Below are 20,990 nucleotides of genomic sequence, written 5' to 3'. Positions count from 1 at the left end.
TCCTCTTCTCCCCTTCTCTTTCTCCTAACTCCCTGTCCCCTATAATATTTTTTATTTCTTGAAATTATATATTTTCCCCTTCACTTCCTCCAGCTCCTACCATGCATGCACCCCCACTCTCTCTAATTCAAGGCCTTATTTTATTTAATTGTTATTGCATCCCTACTCCCCACACTTCTAAATACACAAACACCAACTGCTCAGTCCATATAATGTTACTTGTATGTATATGATCTCAAGATTAACCACTGGTATTGGATAACCAGTTGAGGAACTCTTCCCTGGGGAAAACTGTTTCTCTCAGTCTTAGCATTCTCCATTTCCGGTAGTTCTTTGGAGTTAAGGTTCCATGAACTTTAACTTTGGGGTTAGCATGTGGTGTTGTTATTGTTTAGGCAGCCATGTTGATGAGGTTTCATGGGCGTAGTCTCGAAAACTTATGTTTCTCTGGCTTTTAACAATCTTTCCACACCCCACTTCAGCAATAATATGAGGCTCATGTACAGGAACTGTGTTGTAGATATATCTGCTGGGACTTGGCATTCACAAGAGCTCTTGTTTTTCTGCATTTTGATCAGCTGTGGTTTTCATACTGGTCTCTGTTGCAAAGGAAAGTTTCTTAATGAGAGGTGAGAACACTTGTTTGCGGACATAAAGATAAATATTTAGAGTGTTCAGAGCTTATACTGGTTCAGCAGAATAACTATTGTAGGTTTACTCCAAGATTAATGGTGCCACTAGCCCTGTGTAGTTGGTTAGGTTTCTAGAATCAGGCAGTATTTCCCTCTTGCTGAACTGGCCTTAGGTACAATTGGAGAGCTTTTGGTTACCACCAAGGTATACACATGCCTCTATTGTACCCCTAGGACTATCTGCCATGCTAGTTGTTGTAGTGGTTCATAGGCATCAACGATTCATTGCTTCCCTCCTTTCGAAGCTTGCATGGCTTCTACTAGTACTATGATAGTTATCCTCTTGCTTTCAGGCAAGATCCAGCTCAGGTTCTCTAAGTCCTATGTCCTAAGTTCATGATGTCTTCAGCAATAGGTTCTTACCTTACACCTCTGGGAAGTGACCAGGTGCAATAGAAATAGCCCATAATATTTGGGGGGTCTCTTGGACAACCTTTACCAACAACTAAAAAGGGGATTCTCATGCATGGTGTTGGTGTTTTTGATGCATAGTCTATGGATTTTGTGGAGAGCATTGTCAGGCCAGAAGGGAAAATTTCATTTAAACTATATGTGTATATGTGTTGCAAATGCATTTAAAGAAGAGGAATGGTCCCTTAACCCTTTTACCCAGATCCATTTTGCAGAAGTGGCATCCTGGGTGTCAATAACAGTCAGATTGGTAGCAAGGGTTAAACATTTACCTGCAGACCACTCCCTCCTTAGTCTCATCTCTGTCTTTTTAGTAATAAGTTCGTTTTTCTGGGTGTCATCTTCCTGATGAGAAATGGGAGCTTGGGAGCACAAGGGGAGAGTTGTCAGCCATAGCTTGGGTGGAATAAAAGTGAATGTCCTTGGAGTATCTTTCCCAATACTGAGATACTGTTCTTAGATCATTTTATGCTTAATTAATTTCCTTAATGCCATAGAAAGTCAGAGCTGAAAAGGATCTTAGAGAAGTGCCTGGTCTTTCACTCCCCTTGGGGAGGAGGAGGTAATGGCACCTGACACTTCTGTAAATCAGTAGCTTAATGGACATCTAATGGGTTTATATAAAACATTGGAAGTTTCTCCTAGCATTCTTTTGACAGGGACTAGCTATATAGTTCAGACTGGCCTTGAACTCATGATCCTCCTGCCTCGGCCTTTTGAGTGTTGAGATTATAGAATTGTAACACCATGCATAGCCTGATTGATTAGAGTCAGCTCAGTTGGTTTTTAAATGTCCAGTTCAGTGACTCAGCATTTTCTCCACATAACAGATTAGAGAAAGATAACACATTTGTGTCAGTGACAAGAGCTAGACTCCAGCAGAAATCTACGGCCGTCATTTTAAACAGAAAGTGGTAGACATCTCCCTGACACCCCCTCTCATACTGCCACCAGGGAGCATGCTAACATCTGAGTATGGTAATAAGGGCAGAGTGTGTGAAGTTTTCATCAACCCCTGGGAGATTCTTATATGTTCTGATTGAGACTCTTAGACCGTTATATTTTTTGCTGTGTATCGTTTTCTTTCTGTCATTGAACTGTCCTCTTCCATTTCTCCTTATTCCTTCATAGAATCTTCTAGACCTTGAGTAGTCATTGACTCTGTCACAGCAACTCATTCCCAATTTCTCTTGTGTCAGGCAGCTTGCTTGTGACATTCCAGCTTGCTCCCTAACTTCCCAGGGGTCTGCTGAGGTCACAGTTCAGGTCTTCCTTCAGTCCAGCTGGGACTTGCTGTGCTGTGATTCTCCTTGCTGGGAGGGCTGTAGCTGTTCTCCCAACTTCTTGTCTATGGTGGAGTCCAGTTCACTCAGCCATTGCCGATGCTGTCGGATCCTCACTCTTGTCACCTTCCTTTTGGTCAGTTCTCTGTTTCAGCTTCAAATGTGACAAGTAAAACTGAACCCAGGGTGGTCTTGTTGCTGACATGATTCTCTTTCATGCATCATTGAGGCCATGACGTTCTGACAAGTCAAGTTCCCTGTGGCCCTGTACTCCGTCCTGCAGGACTGACAGACATTTTAATTTAGTATGGGGTATCAAGATGGCTCAGCAGGTAAAGACACTCACTGCCAGATCTCACTACATGAACTCACCCAGGACACGTGGTAAAAGGAGAGAACCAACTTCTGTACCTGCACACATACACATAGAGAGAGAGATAATTAATTTATTGCATTTTCAAGGAAATTGAGTAATTTTCATTTGCTAATTTGGAATACTTGTTATCTTCAACAGCAAATATGTTGAATCTACTGTGGATAGGACAGAATATTAGATTCTGAATCACTGATGTTTCCAAGATAGAATTTATAATTTTTTTATGTTATAGGGATTAATATAGGCATTTCACCAGTGTTTAGTTTGCAAGCTTAATATAAGAAACACATGGCTGGCATTATGGATGAAAGCCCATGAACTTCCACATTTACACCACGGGCAGAAAGGCTACATGGGGTTAATCTCAGAGGAATGTCAGTACTTGCTTGAGACAGAAGGCAGGAGCAAAATGGTCCTTGAGCTGGCACACACCCCTGTACAGGCAAACTTTAAAATTCTTTCAGTATGTGTACTTGGCTTTATTGTCAGAGAAAAACAGATCTCATACATAAAATTCCAGTCTATGGCATTATCAATGGAAGTCAAACATAACGTTTTAGGAGTTCTGAACAAATCTTATTTGGAGTCTTAGTATGCATGTAAACAGCTTCCTTAATAACCTGAAGTCCCTCATGTTTACATAAAAATGGTCCCTTTGCTGTCTGTGGCTTACGAGTTAAGTCTTCTCTCTGAGAGTCAATTTGAGAAAAAGCCAGGGACACCTGTGTTTTCCTAGTCACAGTCAACAGAAGGGCCTAGTGGTTCCAAGAGCTCCTTCACCTGGTCCCCCAGTCAAGGAACCCTTGTTCCTTGATGGTGGTTAGGACACTGTGCACACACAGGTATTCCAAAAACAAATACACAGTACTTGCTGTTCACAGTTACCGAACATGTGCCTTAAGCCCTTTACATATATGATTTTCATTAATAGTAGAAATCCTCCAATGAATAGAGTCTGTGTCATTCATGGGCACTGGAGAAAGGGAGGTGTTCAGACATTGTCTACAGTCACACAGATTTTGAGTCAGAGTTGACTTTGACACCTGGCAGTGGTCCAGAACCTGTTCTCCACTGCCACCTGCCCTTCCACAGAGCATAGGACAGGAGAGTATGGTAAGACTCATGCAACTCCACATCTGGGAGCTTTCTAAATAGCATGCTTTGTTCTATGGGACTGGGGCAGTAGATCAAGGGGGACAGTGCTTGCAGTACAAGTTTGAGGATCTGAGTTCAGATCCATAGAATCTACACAAAAAGCAGGGGCACTGCCCCTGGAGCTCAGTGGTCACAACCTAGTCTAATCAGTGATCTCCAGGTTTGAGAGATACCCTTATTCAAAGAACAAGGTGGAAAGCTGTTGAGGAAGAGACATCAGATGTTAACCTCAACTCCACACAGGTACACATATCTACATTTACTTAAAGAATTGGTGCTGAGTAAACTGTACATGAAGTGTGTTTTGCCTGTGTGTGTGTGTGTGTAAACAATTTTGTTTCTATCTTCTACTAGAATAATGATATATTTGAGATCATTAGCAGTGAGTGTGGTAAACACTAATTATGATTTTGTTTCCTTTCTCCACAGCGTCATGGTTTTCTCCAAATGAAAAGATCCTCATTGTTATTTTCCCGATTTTGGCTATACTCCTCTTCTGGGGGAAGTTCGGTATTTTAAGTAAGTATTCGAATGCATTTTTTTCATTTATTCTTTAGTGACACAATGGTTATTTCTAGGACATTACCAGTGGGATAGTCTATCTCACTAGCCTGTATTGGGAAATGTGTTACAATGGTAATTAAGAATAACCAATTTGCATGTAGTTAAAGTATATACTGCCCCCCATATTTTGCTACAGTTCATATTTAAGTATAAGGTGTTTAGTTATGAGTGGTGTTTTGAGACCTCTGTGGGAGGAATGAGTAGAAATGTTAGTAATAACACCTTAAATCCTGTGACATGGTTATTTACAAATGTTGTTTTATTTGGTAAACAGATGGTCATAGAGACAGAACCTTTTGCTCTGGGACCCTGAGACACTCTGCCTCATTTCCCCAGTTTAAGCTTGTCTGTGAACAAAGGCCTGTTTGTGCCTGTTGTCCAGCTCAGCAGTTTGACAGCCACGTAACCAAGTCTCTGAAGGCCAGACCTGATGCTGTGTCTCATTTGCTTCAGTAGTATAGAATTGTCATCACAGGGTAATCTGTAATGTGCATTCTAGTTCAGGCTTATACTCAATAGTATCTACATACTGTTACACTAGGAACATGCCGATCTCAGTATTTCCATACCAATGTAGTAAGAGAATTTGACTAATTTTGAAGTTCTGAGGTGACAGACTAAACTGTCAGACTTGTAAAATGTAAGCTCTACTCCCCCTCTGAGCCCCTTGGCACAGCCACTGAAGACCAGGATAAGGAGGAAATGGTGTGTGCACTAAATTTGCTCCCCAGCTTTTAGAGAGGTGAACACTGGGGAGTCACTGCAGAGGACGCCGCTGGATAGTTCCTCAAGTTCTTCCCTAGGAAGGGTGATGCTCTGTGTGTCCCCAGTGAGACAGAAAAACAGAAGAAATGTGATGGGCGGTTTATTTGAAGAGCTTTGCCTAATGCACGGGGCTTTGGAAATGCTTAGTGACTTCAGAACTATCCCTGGGTTTTGTCTCTATGGGAAAAGAGGGGGATAACAGCTGACACTGTAGCCCTTACCTCCAAGAGAGTGAGGTGCTGTTGGAAGTTATCTCAGAATTCCAGAAAGCCTCTTATTTTAAGGAAGGAGCTGATATGGCCTCAGGCCCTGCCCCATAATCACTGTTAAGGAAAACTTGCAGCCACATTGGCAGAGCCAGGCTTTCAGGGCTGAGTCATGTGATCCAGGCAGGAAATAGTCTTTTAAGGATCAGACAGTGATTTCATAGCAGTGCTGTTGAATTTAAGTTGACAGAAGTTCCTGGTTATGACATTATCATCAGCAACACCATTTTCGGTGGAATGGATCAGAAATGAGTCTGTTTATAATCAGAATATAATATTCTGTTTATACAGAATAAGACTAATGGGTTTTTTTCTGACTTTGGAATACATTATATAAGAAGTTACCAAGAAAATAAGTCATCTGTTGGCTCTATATCTAGGAATAAGGGTTGTTTCGGGTTTTATTTGTTGTTTGTTTCTTGATTCTAGTAACCTTCCAGCTTCCCTTGCTGTCTTTTTCTCTTTTTTTGCTGTTTATCTCCTATAAAAGGAAACTGTAAATGTGCTCATACAGCTTATGTATTTGTACATCCTTGTGTCCCAGTTGTCTTCAGAGTGTTGCCATGGCTGCTTGTGCTCCCGTGTTCAGCTGTGTCATGTTTTATTGAACTTTCATCTTAATGGGTACTGTGAACTCTGATGAAAGTGTATGAGCTTTTGGGCATCAGTGGTATTTTACACCTGCAGATAAACTCTACCAACACGTGTTCCAGACCCACCATTTCAATTCCTGCTACCACTGATGAGAATATCCACTGTTCATCTCAGGGTCCTGACAATGTTATCCTTCTAAAAACCTTTATTAATTAGATGTGTGGAAAGAAAAAAAAAGATTGTCAGTGTTATATTAGTGATTTTGGACATTCTTCTTAATGTTTGTATTATACCAGTTGCATTTTAAAGAGTTTATGTATGAGCCGGGCGTTGGTGGCGCACGCCTTTAATCCCAGCACTCGGGAGGCAAAGGCAGGCGGATCTCTGTGAGTTCGAGGCCAGCCTGGTCTACAGAGCAAGTTCCAGGACAGCCTCCAAAGCCACAGAGAAACCTTGTCTCGAAAAACCAAAAAAAAAAAAAAAGTTTATGTATGAACCTAAAAAAATATTTAAGGAAAATATTCTATTTTGGTTTATCTTAAACAAGGGAGGAGCCTGAGGGAGAGTAATAGTGGGCATGTAGAAGACGAACCTCTGTATTTGACTCACCCAGACAGGCCTCACACTTAAAGTTGAGTTGTTATAATAGTAGCTGAATATTTTGCAGGGCTTTTGCTCTGAGGAGAGACCACTCACTGTGCCAAGTGCTCTCCACCATTTATTTCCTACAGGAACTCTGCCAGTGCCGTGACTCGTGCCGTGACTCTTGTTGTTTCTATTTTGAAGATAAGAGACAGGCAGTTTGTTCACAGTCACCCAGCAGTTTCCTGGTAATCCTGGATGTGGACAGTACTATTAACTCCTAGTTTGTCTGCCTGTCTTCAATTTGTCTGCAGGAAGAATGGATGTGTATCTAGTGTACCACTTTGAGCCTATGAAACTGTTAGTAGTAGAGTAGAATGTTGGGCTCACGTATGGATTATTTTCCACAAGTACCTACTAACAGGATGTGTGGTGACTGCTGGACATTGAGCTAAAGTTCAAGGTGTGGAAGTGAGTGTCCAAGCATGTTGGCTTTGAGGCCACCACATGTCTGTCAGTGCAGTCAAGATGGTGCAGCTGCCTATCTTGTACTTGGTTTTACTCACTCACTCAGTCACTTCCACACTTTATGCGAAAGACTCCCTGGTTCTGACCTGCTATCCCACCTGTGAGGCCATACATTAATGGTAACACAGACCCAAGAGTTTTCCTTTCTTATTTTCTGTTCTTTTTACCTTTTCACCCTGGTCTGTACTTAATCGCAGGACATTTCTCTCAGTGGTCTCTCTGGCTCTGCATGAGAACCTGTTGTGCTTCGAGAAGAAACCTAAGCCTTTAAAGACAGTTCATTTACAGAAAACTGTCTTGAACCACAGCTCAGGACAACTATGACCTTCTGTTGGCCATGGGTGTGACCTGAGAGTTCTAAGCTGGCATAAACCCTTTCTTTCCTTCACAAGTTGCTTTTGGTCACAGCAGTAGAAGCCCTAAGATAGATCCCTTATCTTATATCAACACAAGTCATTCCTGCTGTTTACAGGCTCCTGCCTGATTTTCGGGGTTCCCCATGTACACGGCGGTAGCATAATTTCTTTCCTACATTTAGCTGACTGATAGGTGCTTTCAAGTGTTACACATAGTATTGTAGTTCTTTGAGGCTTAAGGCCCAGCTTAAAGAGTTGGCTATTGTCCAAGGTTCTTTGTCACAGGCATGTCTGTTCTTTGTCTTCCTTTCCTTTACCCCTTGTCCTACACAGGTGATCCTTTGCTTTGCACTCAGCTGCATGGCCATGAACCTGACCGTGGAAGCTGAGCTCCGCAAAACAGTCTTGATAATAGACAGGAAAATTACTGTCATACAGTGGCCTTCAAAATATGTTGTCAAAACAAGCTGGGTTGGTGGTGCAGTCCTGTGATCCGGTACTACAGAGCAAGTTCCAGGCTACATAGCAAGAATTATGCAAAAATATGATATAAAAACTTTCCTAGTTAATAATACTGGGTGGAGAGTAAGACTATTTAAAATTCAGTATTTAAGGTGTCAGTATTAAGGCTTGAATGCAGATTTTGGTTTTGCTCTATAACTTTGGGAATAGAGCAAACATCACCTGGTAAAATGTCAGACTCCTTAGTTCACAGCTTGCACCATTTCATCTTCATTCTTTTGATGAAACATCTCCGACTTCTGAGGTGTATTTTTATTTGATATTTTGGTTGTTTCTTTACCAGAGTCACATCCTCGGGGACATTTTCATTGTCACATGGTCCTTACTTTCTCATTCCTGTCAGTGAGTTCACCATCCCTGAGCTGCTGGGCTGTCTCTTGAGCTACCTCCATTGTGATGGTGTCTCCATCCCCACAGTGGCTCTTCTGGTACTCTGCTATGCTCTGAGTTTCACAGCCAGCGCCCACTTGTCATTTCCTGGCTCTTTCGCTGCTCTTGCCCAGTTTCCTTTTTTGATAATGTATTATAGAGTGTCCTGTAGGTTTATCACTGGGAGATGAGGTGACATAACTACACACTTGACTGTCTGTGCACAAACTGAAGAGTAAGCAAGCAGTCAGTGACTGTCACCAACAGTCTGCAATAGTTGTGACGTGATGACACTTCTGCTATTTATACTATATTGTGCTTTTTGGATTAAAGACATAGCATGAGGCTCAGGGCTTCTGGGATTTATTTATGTATATTCTAGACATTCTTCATTTCCTTTTCTTTCTTGAACCTACTTAATATTGCCCAGTGGATATTTTGGTTATCACTTGGTGGTATTTGAGCAAGTGTTTCTGTGAAGATCATTGTTGGGAAACTCAAAGAAAACAGTTGTCCATCACAAGAGTCTTGAGGTCTCATGAAGTCTTTGGAGCCTAGCTTATGCAGGAACAAGGCCTTGGAAGCACATGTAAAAAAAAATGATGGGACAGGGATTTTTCTCAGTGAATAGGAAAAGATATTTCTGAAGAAATGAGGACAAACACTAAATTGAAGTGGAGAGTTCTACCCAAGAAAGAAAACAAAATATCATTCTGATAAATATTATTAGAAAGAAATCAGTCTGTGACCTGGTTGGTGGGCCGTAATCATAAATACTGAATTTAATTTTATTCAGTGATGTTGAACTTGATCCCTTCCCTAGAGTGCTCATAGGATGCCTAAGTCATATAATTATTCACTGACTTTACTAAGAGGAACTGGGCCAAGCTGTAGCACAGCATTGTACTCTTACAGGAATTTACTCACCAGTTCCTTTATGCTTTCAAAATCCAGACATCACTAATCTTGAATATACTCTGAAATTCTGGAACCTTCCATTGAACCAGAGTAATTTGACATCAGTAGATGTTTGCTAGACATTCCCCTGTGTTGTGTTCAAATATTTTCCATTAAAAAAGCTTTCCTTTAGGTCCTACTGACAGGGAGTATGATCTTTAGTAGTATTCATCTTGATAAACGTATTTCATCAGAGAAGTTGGCTAGGTTGTGGAATCTATTACGGTTATCTTACTCACTTATGGCAAGTAAACACTTTATACATGGCAGTTCATTTTTCTCTAGCACCATTTCCACAAGGCCTTCATCTATGTGTGTGTGTTTACAAAATGAAATTTTAAAGTAAAAAAAATCATATGTACTTTATCAAGTTATAGCATAAATAATATTGGTTTACAGCCCAATGGACATCAAAGGTTTCTAAATTACTTTTGCCAGAGTTATCATAAAAAACACTATAACAATTAAATTGGTGTTTTTTCCCTCCCTTTATCATTTGCTCTTAATAGATAAATTCTATCTCAGTAGTCTGCCTCCTGTCTCTTCACCGTAGTCATGCAGCTAGGGACTGTCTGAATGTTATGTCTTTTGAGCAAGCATTTGGGTTTTTCTAGGTAGTGTACAGTCTGTGTGGGCCTTTGTGGGTGTTCTGTAGCTCATTTTTAGAGTATCATAAAAGTTTAGCATGATAGAGTTTATTTTTAAGCCTAAATTGAATTGGTCATTATACTATGTTTTATCAGCCACAAGTCAGGTGCAATCTTAGTATGTGCTCCATGTCAGTGGCAGAGACCAGGAAAAATGTGTCTGTTCATAACATTAGCCCCTCATTCAGGTCCTCTGGAAGAGCATACAGATTCTTTGTTCACTGCAAGGTTTAGTGCACAAGAAGCTAAGACTAGACCTCTGCCTTCCATGGGTTGGTTGGGTTGAATTCACTCAATCTTGTTGAATAAAGCAATCTACTATTTGTTCCTTGATATGAACTAATAAAAGGGTATATTACAGAGTACACATATGAGCTTACCTAGTAAGAAATGTAGCCTGATAGAGTTAATTGTTTTACATTACATATTATGTAAACTAATACAATATATATTTGAATTAGAAGAATACCTAATGTTATGTTTAATACTGTCACATTGTGCCAGGCAAAATGGTGTACTCGTGGGGTATCAGCATTTGAGAAGCAGAGTCAGGAGTGATGCAAATTCAAGACCACCATGAGCTACATTTTGATACTATATCACAAAATAAACAAAATCACACTAGGGTTTCTCCTGGTACTTGGTTTTCCTGTACCTGGTGACAGTAAAGTTAGAAACTTTTCGTTAAAAATATAAATTCTGGGCAGGGTGTAGTAGCAGACACTTTAATCCCAGCCTGTCTGCAAAGTGAGTTCCAGGGCATCCAGGATTATATGGCAAGACTCTGTCTCCAAAAACAAAACAAAAAAGTGTGAAGTGCTAGTATTTCTTAAGTATTTTAAGTATTGGTTTCAGTAGTTTTAGCTGAGGGGAAATCTTAAAAAGCAGGCTCATTATTAAAATCACATGGATTATTTTGCTAAGTGACAAATTATACTTAGAAGTTTGATAAAAGCCTTCAGTTAAAAATCTATTAAATTAACCTGGATGTAGTGGTGTCCACCTTTAATCTTAGGGCTTGGGATGCAGAGAGAGGTGGATCTTAATGAATGTGAGGCCATCTTGGTCTATATAAAGAGTTCCAGGACATCCAGGGCTACATAGAGAGACTATATCTCGAAAGGAAAACAAAAAGAAAAGAAAAAGAATACCCTAAAATTGTTCTTATCCCAAGTGTTTTGGAAATTGCTCGCAACCAGAAGAAATCACCAGTAAAAATCCTTGAATTGTTGGGTTCTGTGGAATCTCATTGTTGCTGAGAACACTGATAACTGGGTCAACCAGGTACCTTCTTGCCCTGCTGTGGGGCCTGTCTGAATACAGCCATTGTGAGCAAAGAATATGAACCAGAAGAGATTTCCTCTGAGCGTTTGCTCAAGAAAGCACAGATGTTCTCGCATTGGCCGGGATTATTTAAGATCTAGTAATATATTTGCTACAATAACTGTTTAAGAAAAAATAGGTAGCCTGGAAATAGTAGATGAACCAATCACCAAGAACTAAGACTACTACCACTTAAATTACTTAAAAGACCTTTTGATGTAATATTTTGTGGTGTTATATTTTTGTTGCTGTTGTTGGCATTATTTTCCTTTCGGCAGCTCTGCCTGCTAAGCATGAAAGGGCTGGAGTTTATGTGTTGTTTAAACTCTTACGCTTACTTTTAATGGCTCCTTTTTTGGTGTTAAACCTAGAAGAGCCTCTAATGAATGCTTGACTGATTGTGTGGTACTTTTGAAATACCTTTTATGCTGCAACTTTGTGGAGTTTTCATGCTCTGTTTAGATAGCAATATATATGGGATTAAATGAAAAATGAAACATATGCCGAGAGAAGCATGTGTTTCTGCCTTTCTGCAATAGGTCTTTGTCTTTTGCAACCCAAACACTCAGTTTCTTTCTGGCTAGGATTTGAGATCTGAAAGTAGGGAAGCTGTGAAAACTTCTCCTTCTGTGGAGGCAGAGGTGGGACTGAGCAGTCATCATGTGAGCTCCACGGCTGGGTAAAGGTAACCAGCGACACCAGAGCTCAGAGATCTTGCCACAAGATGCACTCTGGCTAATAAGAGTGTCAGTTACTCAGCTTTGTGGACTAGTATTGCTTCGTGGGCTATCACATCTCCTCCTGAAGTGATTAGAACTGAGATTGTAATAAAAAAAAAAAGTGGGTAGGAAGCTGTCCTAGTTGGCTTTAACTGTCAGTTTGACACACAGCCTAGAGCTGAGAAGGGACAATTGAAGGATTGCCCAGGTCATATTGGCCTGTGGTGAATTGTCTTGATTGATAATTCATATAGGAGGACCCAGCCCACTGTTCCTTGGTTCTTGGCTGTCTGAGAAATCTGGCTAAGCATGAGCCAACAAGCAGTGTCCTTGGTGGTTTCTGCTTCAAGTTCCTGCTTGAGTCCCTGCCCTCCTGTCCCTCAATGATACTTGGTAACCAGTAAGCTTAAATAAACCTTTCCCTCTCCTAAGTCATTTTTGGAAAGAGTGTTTTATCACAACAAAGGGAAAGAAACTAGAACTGTAGAGCAATAAAAGTCCTTAGGTGTCTTCATGATAGATTTTTATTATGGTCACTAAGTACTTTTCCAATTTTGTTATGTTTAATATGTACATCATTTCAGTAGAAAATTAAATTAAAAGCAAATACAACATTTAAAATAATTCCCCACTGTATTAGTTACTGTTTTGTTGCTGTGATAAAATATCATGACCAAGCAATTTAAAGGAGAGATATTTATCTTGGCTTATGGTTCTGAAGGGAAAGTTCATAATGGCAGAAATACATGACAGCCATGAAGCAGAGAGATCATATCTTCAGCCTCAAACACAAACACAAAGCAGAGACAGAGAGAGAGAGAGAGAGAGAGAGAGAGAGAGAGAGAGAGAGAGAGAGAGAACGAGAACTGGAAATAGGGAGAGTCTATAATCTCCTAAAACCTGCTTTTAATGACCTGTTTCCCCCAACAAGTCTCCATGCTCTAAAAGTGTCATTACCTCCCTGAAACAGCACCACCAAGTGTTCAAATGTACGAGCCTAAGAGGGGCATTTCTCATCCAAACCAGCACACCCCTTGGGGTACCCACAAGCAGTACATCAGTGTGTAGGTGGCACCAGCAGCATGCCAGTCTCACATCTTGTAGCTCTCTTCTCTTGTCTGATCTCAGGTGACCTTTAGTGGTCTTCCTTCCTTCCTTCCTTCCTTCTCCTTTCCTTCCTTCTTTCCTTTTTTTTTTTTTTTTGGTGAAAAAATAATTTCAACATTAACCAAACAAAAAGCCCAAAAGATATTAAAAGAAAATGTTGTTATGCCTATTACTACCTGCGATCTCAGGGAGGGTAGCGGCACCTAGGATAAACCTGCATCATGACCAGTGATTTCTACCTCTTGAACCTTAGCAGTGTTTTTATTTCAATGTCTTAGTTGAGAATTTTAGGCATTTCCCCCCTAGGGATTTTTCAAGGATGTGATTTGTTTAATGTTTATTCTATTTCCATTTTCATATTCAACTGCTCAAACTTCTAAGTGTCTTACTAAGTTTTAAAAATGGATATTTGTTTTCTCAGTGCTGGTCTTTAAGTAGTTATATCTTATCAGCATTGTGTGTCCTCTGCTGTGTTACGAATTAGGGGTGATTTTACTCCTCTGGGGACATTGAAAAGGTCTGAAAACACTTTGGTAATAGAAAAGTGGGGGAACTCTTACTGCCATCTAGTATATGGGGTACAGGGATTCTGCTATACACTATGCACAGATCCACTGCTAGGAGAGAAAATGAAAAAGGTTTAATGATGCTTCAATTTAGAAAGCCTATTATATGTAGTTTTATTGTATCAAGTACAGGGAATAAAACGTCACCTTCACCCTCAGCATCCTCGTTTACATAATGCATGACTTATAAAAATACACAGGTTATGGGTAACTTGTTGATAAGGAATTATGCTTCTGAGGTTACTCACATATGGGGAGTTGTCAGTTTCTCTCTCACATTACGTGTTACAAAAATGGCGTCACATGTGACTAGGTTACATAATTCTTTGTTTTTCTTTTAAGCACTTAAATATAAATCCACTCGAACGAATAAGAGAATCATTCTGCTGCTGGTTGCCGGGCTAGTGCTCACTGTCATCGTCGTTGTTGGAGCCATTCTTCTCATCCCAGGTAAGATACTTGGGTACTAGGATCAGGACTGCAGGGCTGATGTGAGAGGCATCCCAAGAGGCTGTATATTGGTTTATAGGGCTGTTGTGACAGATTGTGACAAATGATGTGGTCTCAAGCAACATTCTCTGGAGGACCCGGAGTCTCTCAAGGGCTGTAGTCCCCTCTGGGGAAGAACCCTGGCCATGCCTCTTCTAGCTTCTACTGTTTACAGGCGGTCCTTAGAATTCCTCAGCTAGTAAAGCAGCCCTGTCACTGCCTGCTCCTGCCCTGTGTGAGGTCTCTCTCCCTTCTCCTCTCTCCACTGACAGGAAGTAGGTATTCAGGCACTCACTCAATTCAGGTAAGATCTTGCTTCCCCGTCTTTGGCTTAGTAGCATATGTTTTCCCAATCAATATTCAATTCCCATTGGGCCACATGAGGTGGCACCAATAGTTTCTAGGAACAGAAAGGTAGGGCTATAACCAGGGCCCCCCAGTAAATCCACTGTGGAGGCAGGCTTCACTGGCTAAGATGTGGAAATGGGCATGAACATGGGAGCCATGTCTTTCTAAAGTAGTCAGTGCCACTGAGAGACTGAAGTATGAATAGGCAATAGTGATAGGAGGCAAAGCTGGGACCCACCATGGCAGACCACAGAACCCCACTGCCGTCTCTTGGGGAGACTGCCTTATAAGCAGATCTTTAGGACACAGATTTGGCAGCTGTGTTTTCATCCAGGGCTGGGGGGGGGTGAAATCAGGAGACACTATGAGAGAGCACTTGGCTTGGGGACAGACTGAATGCTGAGAATGAATGGATGGTGAATGGCGAGGGCAAGTTTATCATCTGGAATTTCATAAGGCAGTTAAAGAGGTAAAGCCAAATAAAGAATTCAATATGTTGAGATACAAATCCTTTAGCTTGGCCTTAAATTTTGAAATAAGAATTGCTTATTTTGTGTGATTTGGGGGAAAACATTTTAAGCCTTTCCAGTGTATAATGTAGCATTGAGATTAAAACATTTAGTAGAATAAGTATGTAGCTTCACCGGGAAGTATGTAAGAAACTATTTTGAATATATTTATCTAAAACAGGAGAAAACCCTGTAAAGAGTGCTTCTGGACTTGGCCTCATTGTCATCTCTATAGGAACATTAATACTACTTCAGTACAATGTGTTTATGACCGGTGAGTATTTCTTCTTTTTGTTTTGTTTTGCTTTATTTTGTTTTTCAAGACATAGTTTGAGTATTTGTTCTTACAGTCTGATTTTTGCCTATTCACTTAAAAAAATAATACCTAGGTGAAATATTCTTGTATGGTTCTAACAGTTCGATAAAAGCTGGTTTATTCGATAGTCCATTATATTTTTAGTGACATTTCCCATACAGATTGATTTTCAGGTTGCTGGGTGTTCTCAACGATTATTTCATGAAAAGCAATTTTCTTGCATATTTGATGGAATTGGTATAATTTTAAAGTATGCTGTATAATTTTAATGGTTATTTGCATATTCTAATTTTAGTTTTTTGTAGCTATAAGTCAGTTTTCAAGGCAGTTTTTTCTTCTTTTACTTAACCTCTTGCAATAAAAAGATTGGTTCTATAAGATGGGGTTATAAGTCAGAAATTTTAGAAATATTATTTCTTATTATTGGTAACACTGAAAAGGATAGCTGTTCCAACTATAATCAATACCATTTCTGTGCATTTAGGTCCTATTTTTGTTATTGTTAAAGATTCTCATTTAGCACTGAGTCTTAGGTCCTTTGGCTGTATTTAAAGTTAGTTAGAAAGCCACAGATTTTGTCCACACACACAAGAGGTTATGTTTCTGTAGTATTCCCCCCCCCAGAACAGTTGTGTGCATGTGGATACACCATATATAACAAGCCACTCAGACCGTACAGTTTATAAATGTAGCAACAACGTTGTTTTGAGAATTTGCTAAAAAATACACAAAACTGCCAGTCCCTCTGAGGTGACTGACAATAAAAGCTTGCAGAATGTGTGGAGCTGACACTCCTGTGGAAAGGTTAGCTAGAAAGCATGTCATCTGATGAGAAGCTGCAGTCCATCTTTGAGAGTGTCAAATGCCAGTAGGAGTAATTGCCTCATCAGTGTTCTCGACACGTTCCTATTGTGTCCTTTTCCTCCCTCAGCTTTCGGGATGACCTCTTTCACCATTGCCATATTGATCACTCAAGTGCTGGGCTATGTCCTTGCTTTGGTGGGACTGTGTCTCTGCATCATGGGTGAGTCACACACTTTTATGTTTCTGATTTTTGTTTCAGTTATGGTAGAGCTCTTACTTCCTCTTCCCTTTTGTCGTATTTTTAAAAAAACACTGTATGGCCTTTTCTTTTAGAACAGTTGTGGGTTCGTAGACAAACCTAGTGGAAAGCACAGAGACTTACCACATGCCCTACCCTGTTTCTATTCCCCATCCACCCTCAGCTTCCCTCAGCATTTCACACCGGTACAGTGGGTGGACCAACATGGAGACATCCTTACCATCCCAAATTAGTAGCTTACATCATGGTGGGCTGTTGGTGTCCTACAGTACATTCTGTGGCTGTGACAAATGTGCTGTGACAGATATGCAGTGACGGATGTGCAGTGACATGTATTTCCATTGTGGTATCACATGGAATAATCCCCCTTGTTCTACTTGCTCATCTGTTCCTCTCCCTATCCCCAGACATCACTGTCCTTTTAACTTTCCACATAGTTTTGCATTTTCCGAAATGTCTTAGAGCTGTATTTATAGTGTGAGAATAGCACAAGTCTTGTCTTCATACAATACAGAGCTTATTCTCGTGCCTTTTCACATGGGCCTCCTTCCTTTTTAAATAAGTCTTAAGTTTCAACCATGTCTTTTTTAAAAAAATATAGCTTGATAGCTCATTAATGCTGAAAAAAATATTGTTGCCATAATGTGTTTAGTATTTTGCATTCACCTACTGAGGGGCCATCCTGGTTGCTTTCCTCTTTTTGTGACAGATGAATAAAGCTACTGTAAACATCAATGAGCATGTGTTTGTGTGGATATAAATTTTCAGCTCTAGTTGGCTAAATACCAAGGGCTGTAATTTTTGCATTGTGTGGTAAGGTACAGCTAATTTTTGTAGCAAACTGGCAAACTCTTGTTTGGTAACACTATCAGGGAGCGATGATTTTGCATCTCTGCATATTTTTCAGCATTTGGAATTGTGAGCCTTTTTTTTCACACCGCCCCCATGCACGCGCACAAATACACTCACATACACACACCAGTGTAAATAGTATTTTCCCCTTTGCGACAAGAATGTTGCCTATATACGTCTTGTGAGACAACCGCTCTAATAGTCCAACTATGGTGCCCATATTTGTAGGAGAACTTGCCAAATGACCAGGCTGTACTTGATTGATACCTTGGACTTTACACACTATTTTTCACCAATTTTGATATGATAACGGTACACTATGTTAAAATTTTCTTTTAGTAATTAAGCTATTTTTACTGAGTTAGTAATAGAGTTATTCTTATATTGTATACATATAGGTGATATTTTTACTGAGCATTAGAATAAGAAATGCTATCCTGAAAGCTGGTATATGCAGGGTGTAAATGTGTAAATCAGTGGTAGCACTATTTTACTAGTATATAAACCTACAGAGTTGGGAATGTAACACCACCAAGTACATGAAAAAAAAGCCTTTATGTTATTAGTTATTGTTGATTCCTGTAAATTAAAATTTGTTTACTTTGCATGCATTTCTAACAAAATTCCATTTGTTTTACAGCTTGTGAACCAGTGCATGGCCCCCTTTTGATTTCAGGTTTGGGTATCATAGCTCTAGCAGAATTACTTGGACTAGTTTATATGAAATTTGTCGGTAAGTTAATCTTACTTTTTAAGCCTCTGCAAAGAATTTTAGATATATAACTTAGAAAATGAGTTTTGTCAGGTCCTCCAGCTGAGGGTAGAAATCCACTGATATCTCCAAAAATGAGAAAATATGATTGGAGAGATGGCAGTTAACAAGGGAGGAGGCATAAGTATTCATGCAATTTGAGTTGCAAATTAAGAAAGTGGCTTTGTATACTACAAAGTATAGAACTTATTTTTATAAGCAAAAGAAGGCGCCTTTGAAGGTCCTATTTAAATTAGTATGAAGGGTTCATTCGTTGTTCCGGATCCTCTTGTGGAGCTCTTTGTCCCTCTGCTTACATGCACAGACACCCCTGCAGAGACACCCCTGCAAATTAAAACCTGTCACATCTGTAATTTAATGTGCAATAACTTCCAGTGTACTACTTGAAAAACACTTCCATTGGAAAGCCAGTATTTTAAAAGACATCTTTAAATTCAAGATTTTACTGCAATTAAAAAATCAGGTTTTGGCCAGGTGTTGGTGGCACATGCCATTAATCCCAGTACTCAGGAGGCAGAGGCAGGCGGATCTCTGTGAGTTTGAGGCCAGCCTTGTCTACAGAGTGAGCTCTGGGACAGGCTCCAAAGCCACAGAGAAACCCTGTCTCGAAAAACCAAAATAAATAAATAAATAGATAGATAGATAAATAAATAAATACATCAGTTTTTGGTAAGTGTGGACTTACACTCACAATTTGGTATTTAACCTGCCAATCTCAACTCTGGGATTTTGCATTCTTATTATGGACATGTATACACAGAGACAGGTGCTTTTTGTGGTACCTGAACTAGAATGTACCTTACCTAAGCCACACCTGTCCCCAGTCATATCTATGACAGTCTCCCTTAAAAGAGGTAGTTTGGTGAGTGTTTGTGTGTGTTTGTGTGTGTGTGTGTGTGTGTGTGTGTGTGTGTGTAATACAGGAAACTCTTTACTGTATAACAAGAAAATCAAAATTTAAGTCATTGAAACAAATCAGTATTTCCAATGTGCTTTCAGATGAATGTTTTCTAAAAATTAATACGGAAGTTGATTATAGTCAATAAGTTTTTCATACTATTTATATAAGTCTTTCAAGGAAATTTTGCCTTTATTTCCAAACTTCTTAATTTCTGATCATGAAATTTGACCCATTATATTATATATATATATATATATATACATACATATGTTCTTTTCTTTTGGTTAATGTTTTTATGTAAACAACTAAAATACTCCAAAGTCTACCTTCCTTTAGCTTTTGTGATTATAAGTATTGGTTGTAGCTTACTGAATTTTTCTGACACTATAGTACATAAACCCACAAAACATAGCTAAGACATCTGTAGCAGGCTGGCACTCAGGAGCTGACTCTGATGCCTTGAATACTGATGCATATTCTATTTTTGTTAGTCTTCCAATCAGCCTGTGTCTGGACTTGAAGGCTGACACTGCTGATTTTGTTGCTCCCATGAATGCTAAGAACAGTATGTGACCTGCGGTATTCATGTAACCCCAGTGCAGTGGGATAGGTGTCTCCTGCTGATGGTCAGCTCTCCGCTCTTATTTTTCCTGTGTCTGGAATGCAGCCTTTTGTTCCTGGGGTTCCATAGCTGGTCATGAGTGGTATTCAGGATAGTTGCCATGAGAATTACCATCACCCGGTGACTGACTTCTGCCTCTGCTCTCACACTTACTCCATGGCCTTGTGGGGCCTTAAAGCCATTGTAATTGCACATTATTGTGATAAAAGTGATATCGAGGTACCCAAAGATTTTTTTTATCATTATGATAGTGTACTAGTTGAATATACTGTGTGTAAGATAAGAATTAGTCCAGTTTTATTGACATTTTGAGACTATCCTAAATTAACTTTTCAAATCAACTTGTCTGACCCCAGAGTGGAGAGAGACACCTTCGGTCAGTTGAAAGGCAAGAAGAAAAGGTACAGGATGACTGCTTGTTAGATACTGTGGTAGACTAGGACAATGGATGTGTTTTGCTTATGTGTTCTGACTGCATATATCTGAACATAGGCAGATTAAGGTTGCAAATTTGAGCATTTTAATCAGGAAGTGAAAGTTGTGTTTCTAAAATAATTCCTGCTCATTGAAGACACCGTTGTAGAAGTGGGTGACTTTTGGTTTAAATGCAATAAAATCCTCACATACTTAAAAAAAAGTTCTCTTTCTGAAGGGAGTTAATATCCCTGTGAGAATGATAACTTTTATATTCTTCTTTATTTCTGAGTTTAAATTTGTAACCTTAATTGCAATTTTAAGGGATATGATTTTAAATTTTGCTTTCTACGGCAAAATATATTTTTTAATTATATTGTATTTTTTATTATGAGAAGGATTTTAATTTTATGTAGTCAGAAAATTATAATAACTTAATATGAGCACATAAGAAAGATTAATGGGAACTAACTACATTCCCTAAAGCAGAAGCTGTTTCTGTGCAGAGCACCTGAAGCCATTAGTCTACGTGGCACAAGAGTTATTTCCAAAGCTATTACCATTCAGTGCAGTATATGAGCAGGTACAACATTCTAGTTCAAATCAACTTGGTAGTAGTCAGAACCATGCCTGCTACCACATCTCAGATATTCTGAAATGATAGAGAAACACACATATATTGTGTGTGTATTTATTCAGATGTATTTACTTGTCCATTGTTTATAGTCTATGTATAAATCACTAGAAAAATTATTCTTGAGGTATTGAAAACCTGAAACTCTATTTATGGCATGTAGTCAGGTATTTGAGAGTGAGAGCAACATACCAAGAATCATTACAAGACTGAAAGTAAACATGTATGGAATGCTTAAAGCTTTTGATTTACAGCCAAGTGTTGGTGATGCATGCCTTTAATCCCAGC

At 39.5% G+C, this 20,990-nt stretch overlaps 1 protein-coding gene across 5 annotated transcripts in view; it reads left to right on the top strand.

Moving 5' to 3' along the window:
* The window catches only part of LOC101836211 (leukocyte surface antigen CD47), a 60,382-nt gene that overhangs the window by 26,681 nt on the left and 12,711 nt on the right, over positions 1-20,990 (top strand). For all 5 annotated transcript variants that reach the window (XM_013116876.3, XM_013116877.3, XM_013116875.3 and 2 more), the window contains 5 exons: positions 4,347-4,436; positions 14,125-14,232; positions 15,310-15,402; positions 16,376-16,468; positions 18,000-18,092. In XM_013116876.3, the coding sequence (XP_012972330.1) occupies positions 4,347-4,436; positions 14,125-14,232; positions 15,310-15,402; positions 16,376-16,468; positions 18,000-18,092 (477 nt within the window). The remainder of the gene's footprint in view (positions 1-4,346; positions 4,437-14,124; positions 14,233-15,309; positions 15,403-16,375; positions 16,469-17,999; positions 18,093-20,990) is intronic.

The sequence above is a fragment of the Mesocricetus auratus genome, unplaced genomic scaffold, assembly GCF_017639785.1.
Source record: "Mesocricetus auratus isolate SY011 unplaced genomic scaffold, BCM_Maur_2.0 Super-Scaffold_100008, whole genome shotgun sequence".
Taxonomy (NCBI): Eukaryota; Metazoa; Chordata; class Mammalia; order Rodentia; family Cricetidae; genus Mesocricetus; species Mesocricetus auratus.
The sequence above is the reverse complement of the archived record's forward strand: the minus strand, read 5'-3'. Positions and strand labels throughout refer to the sequence as shown.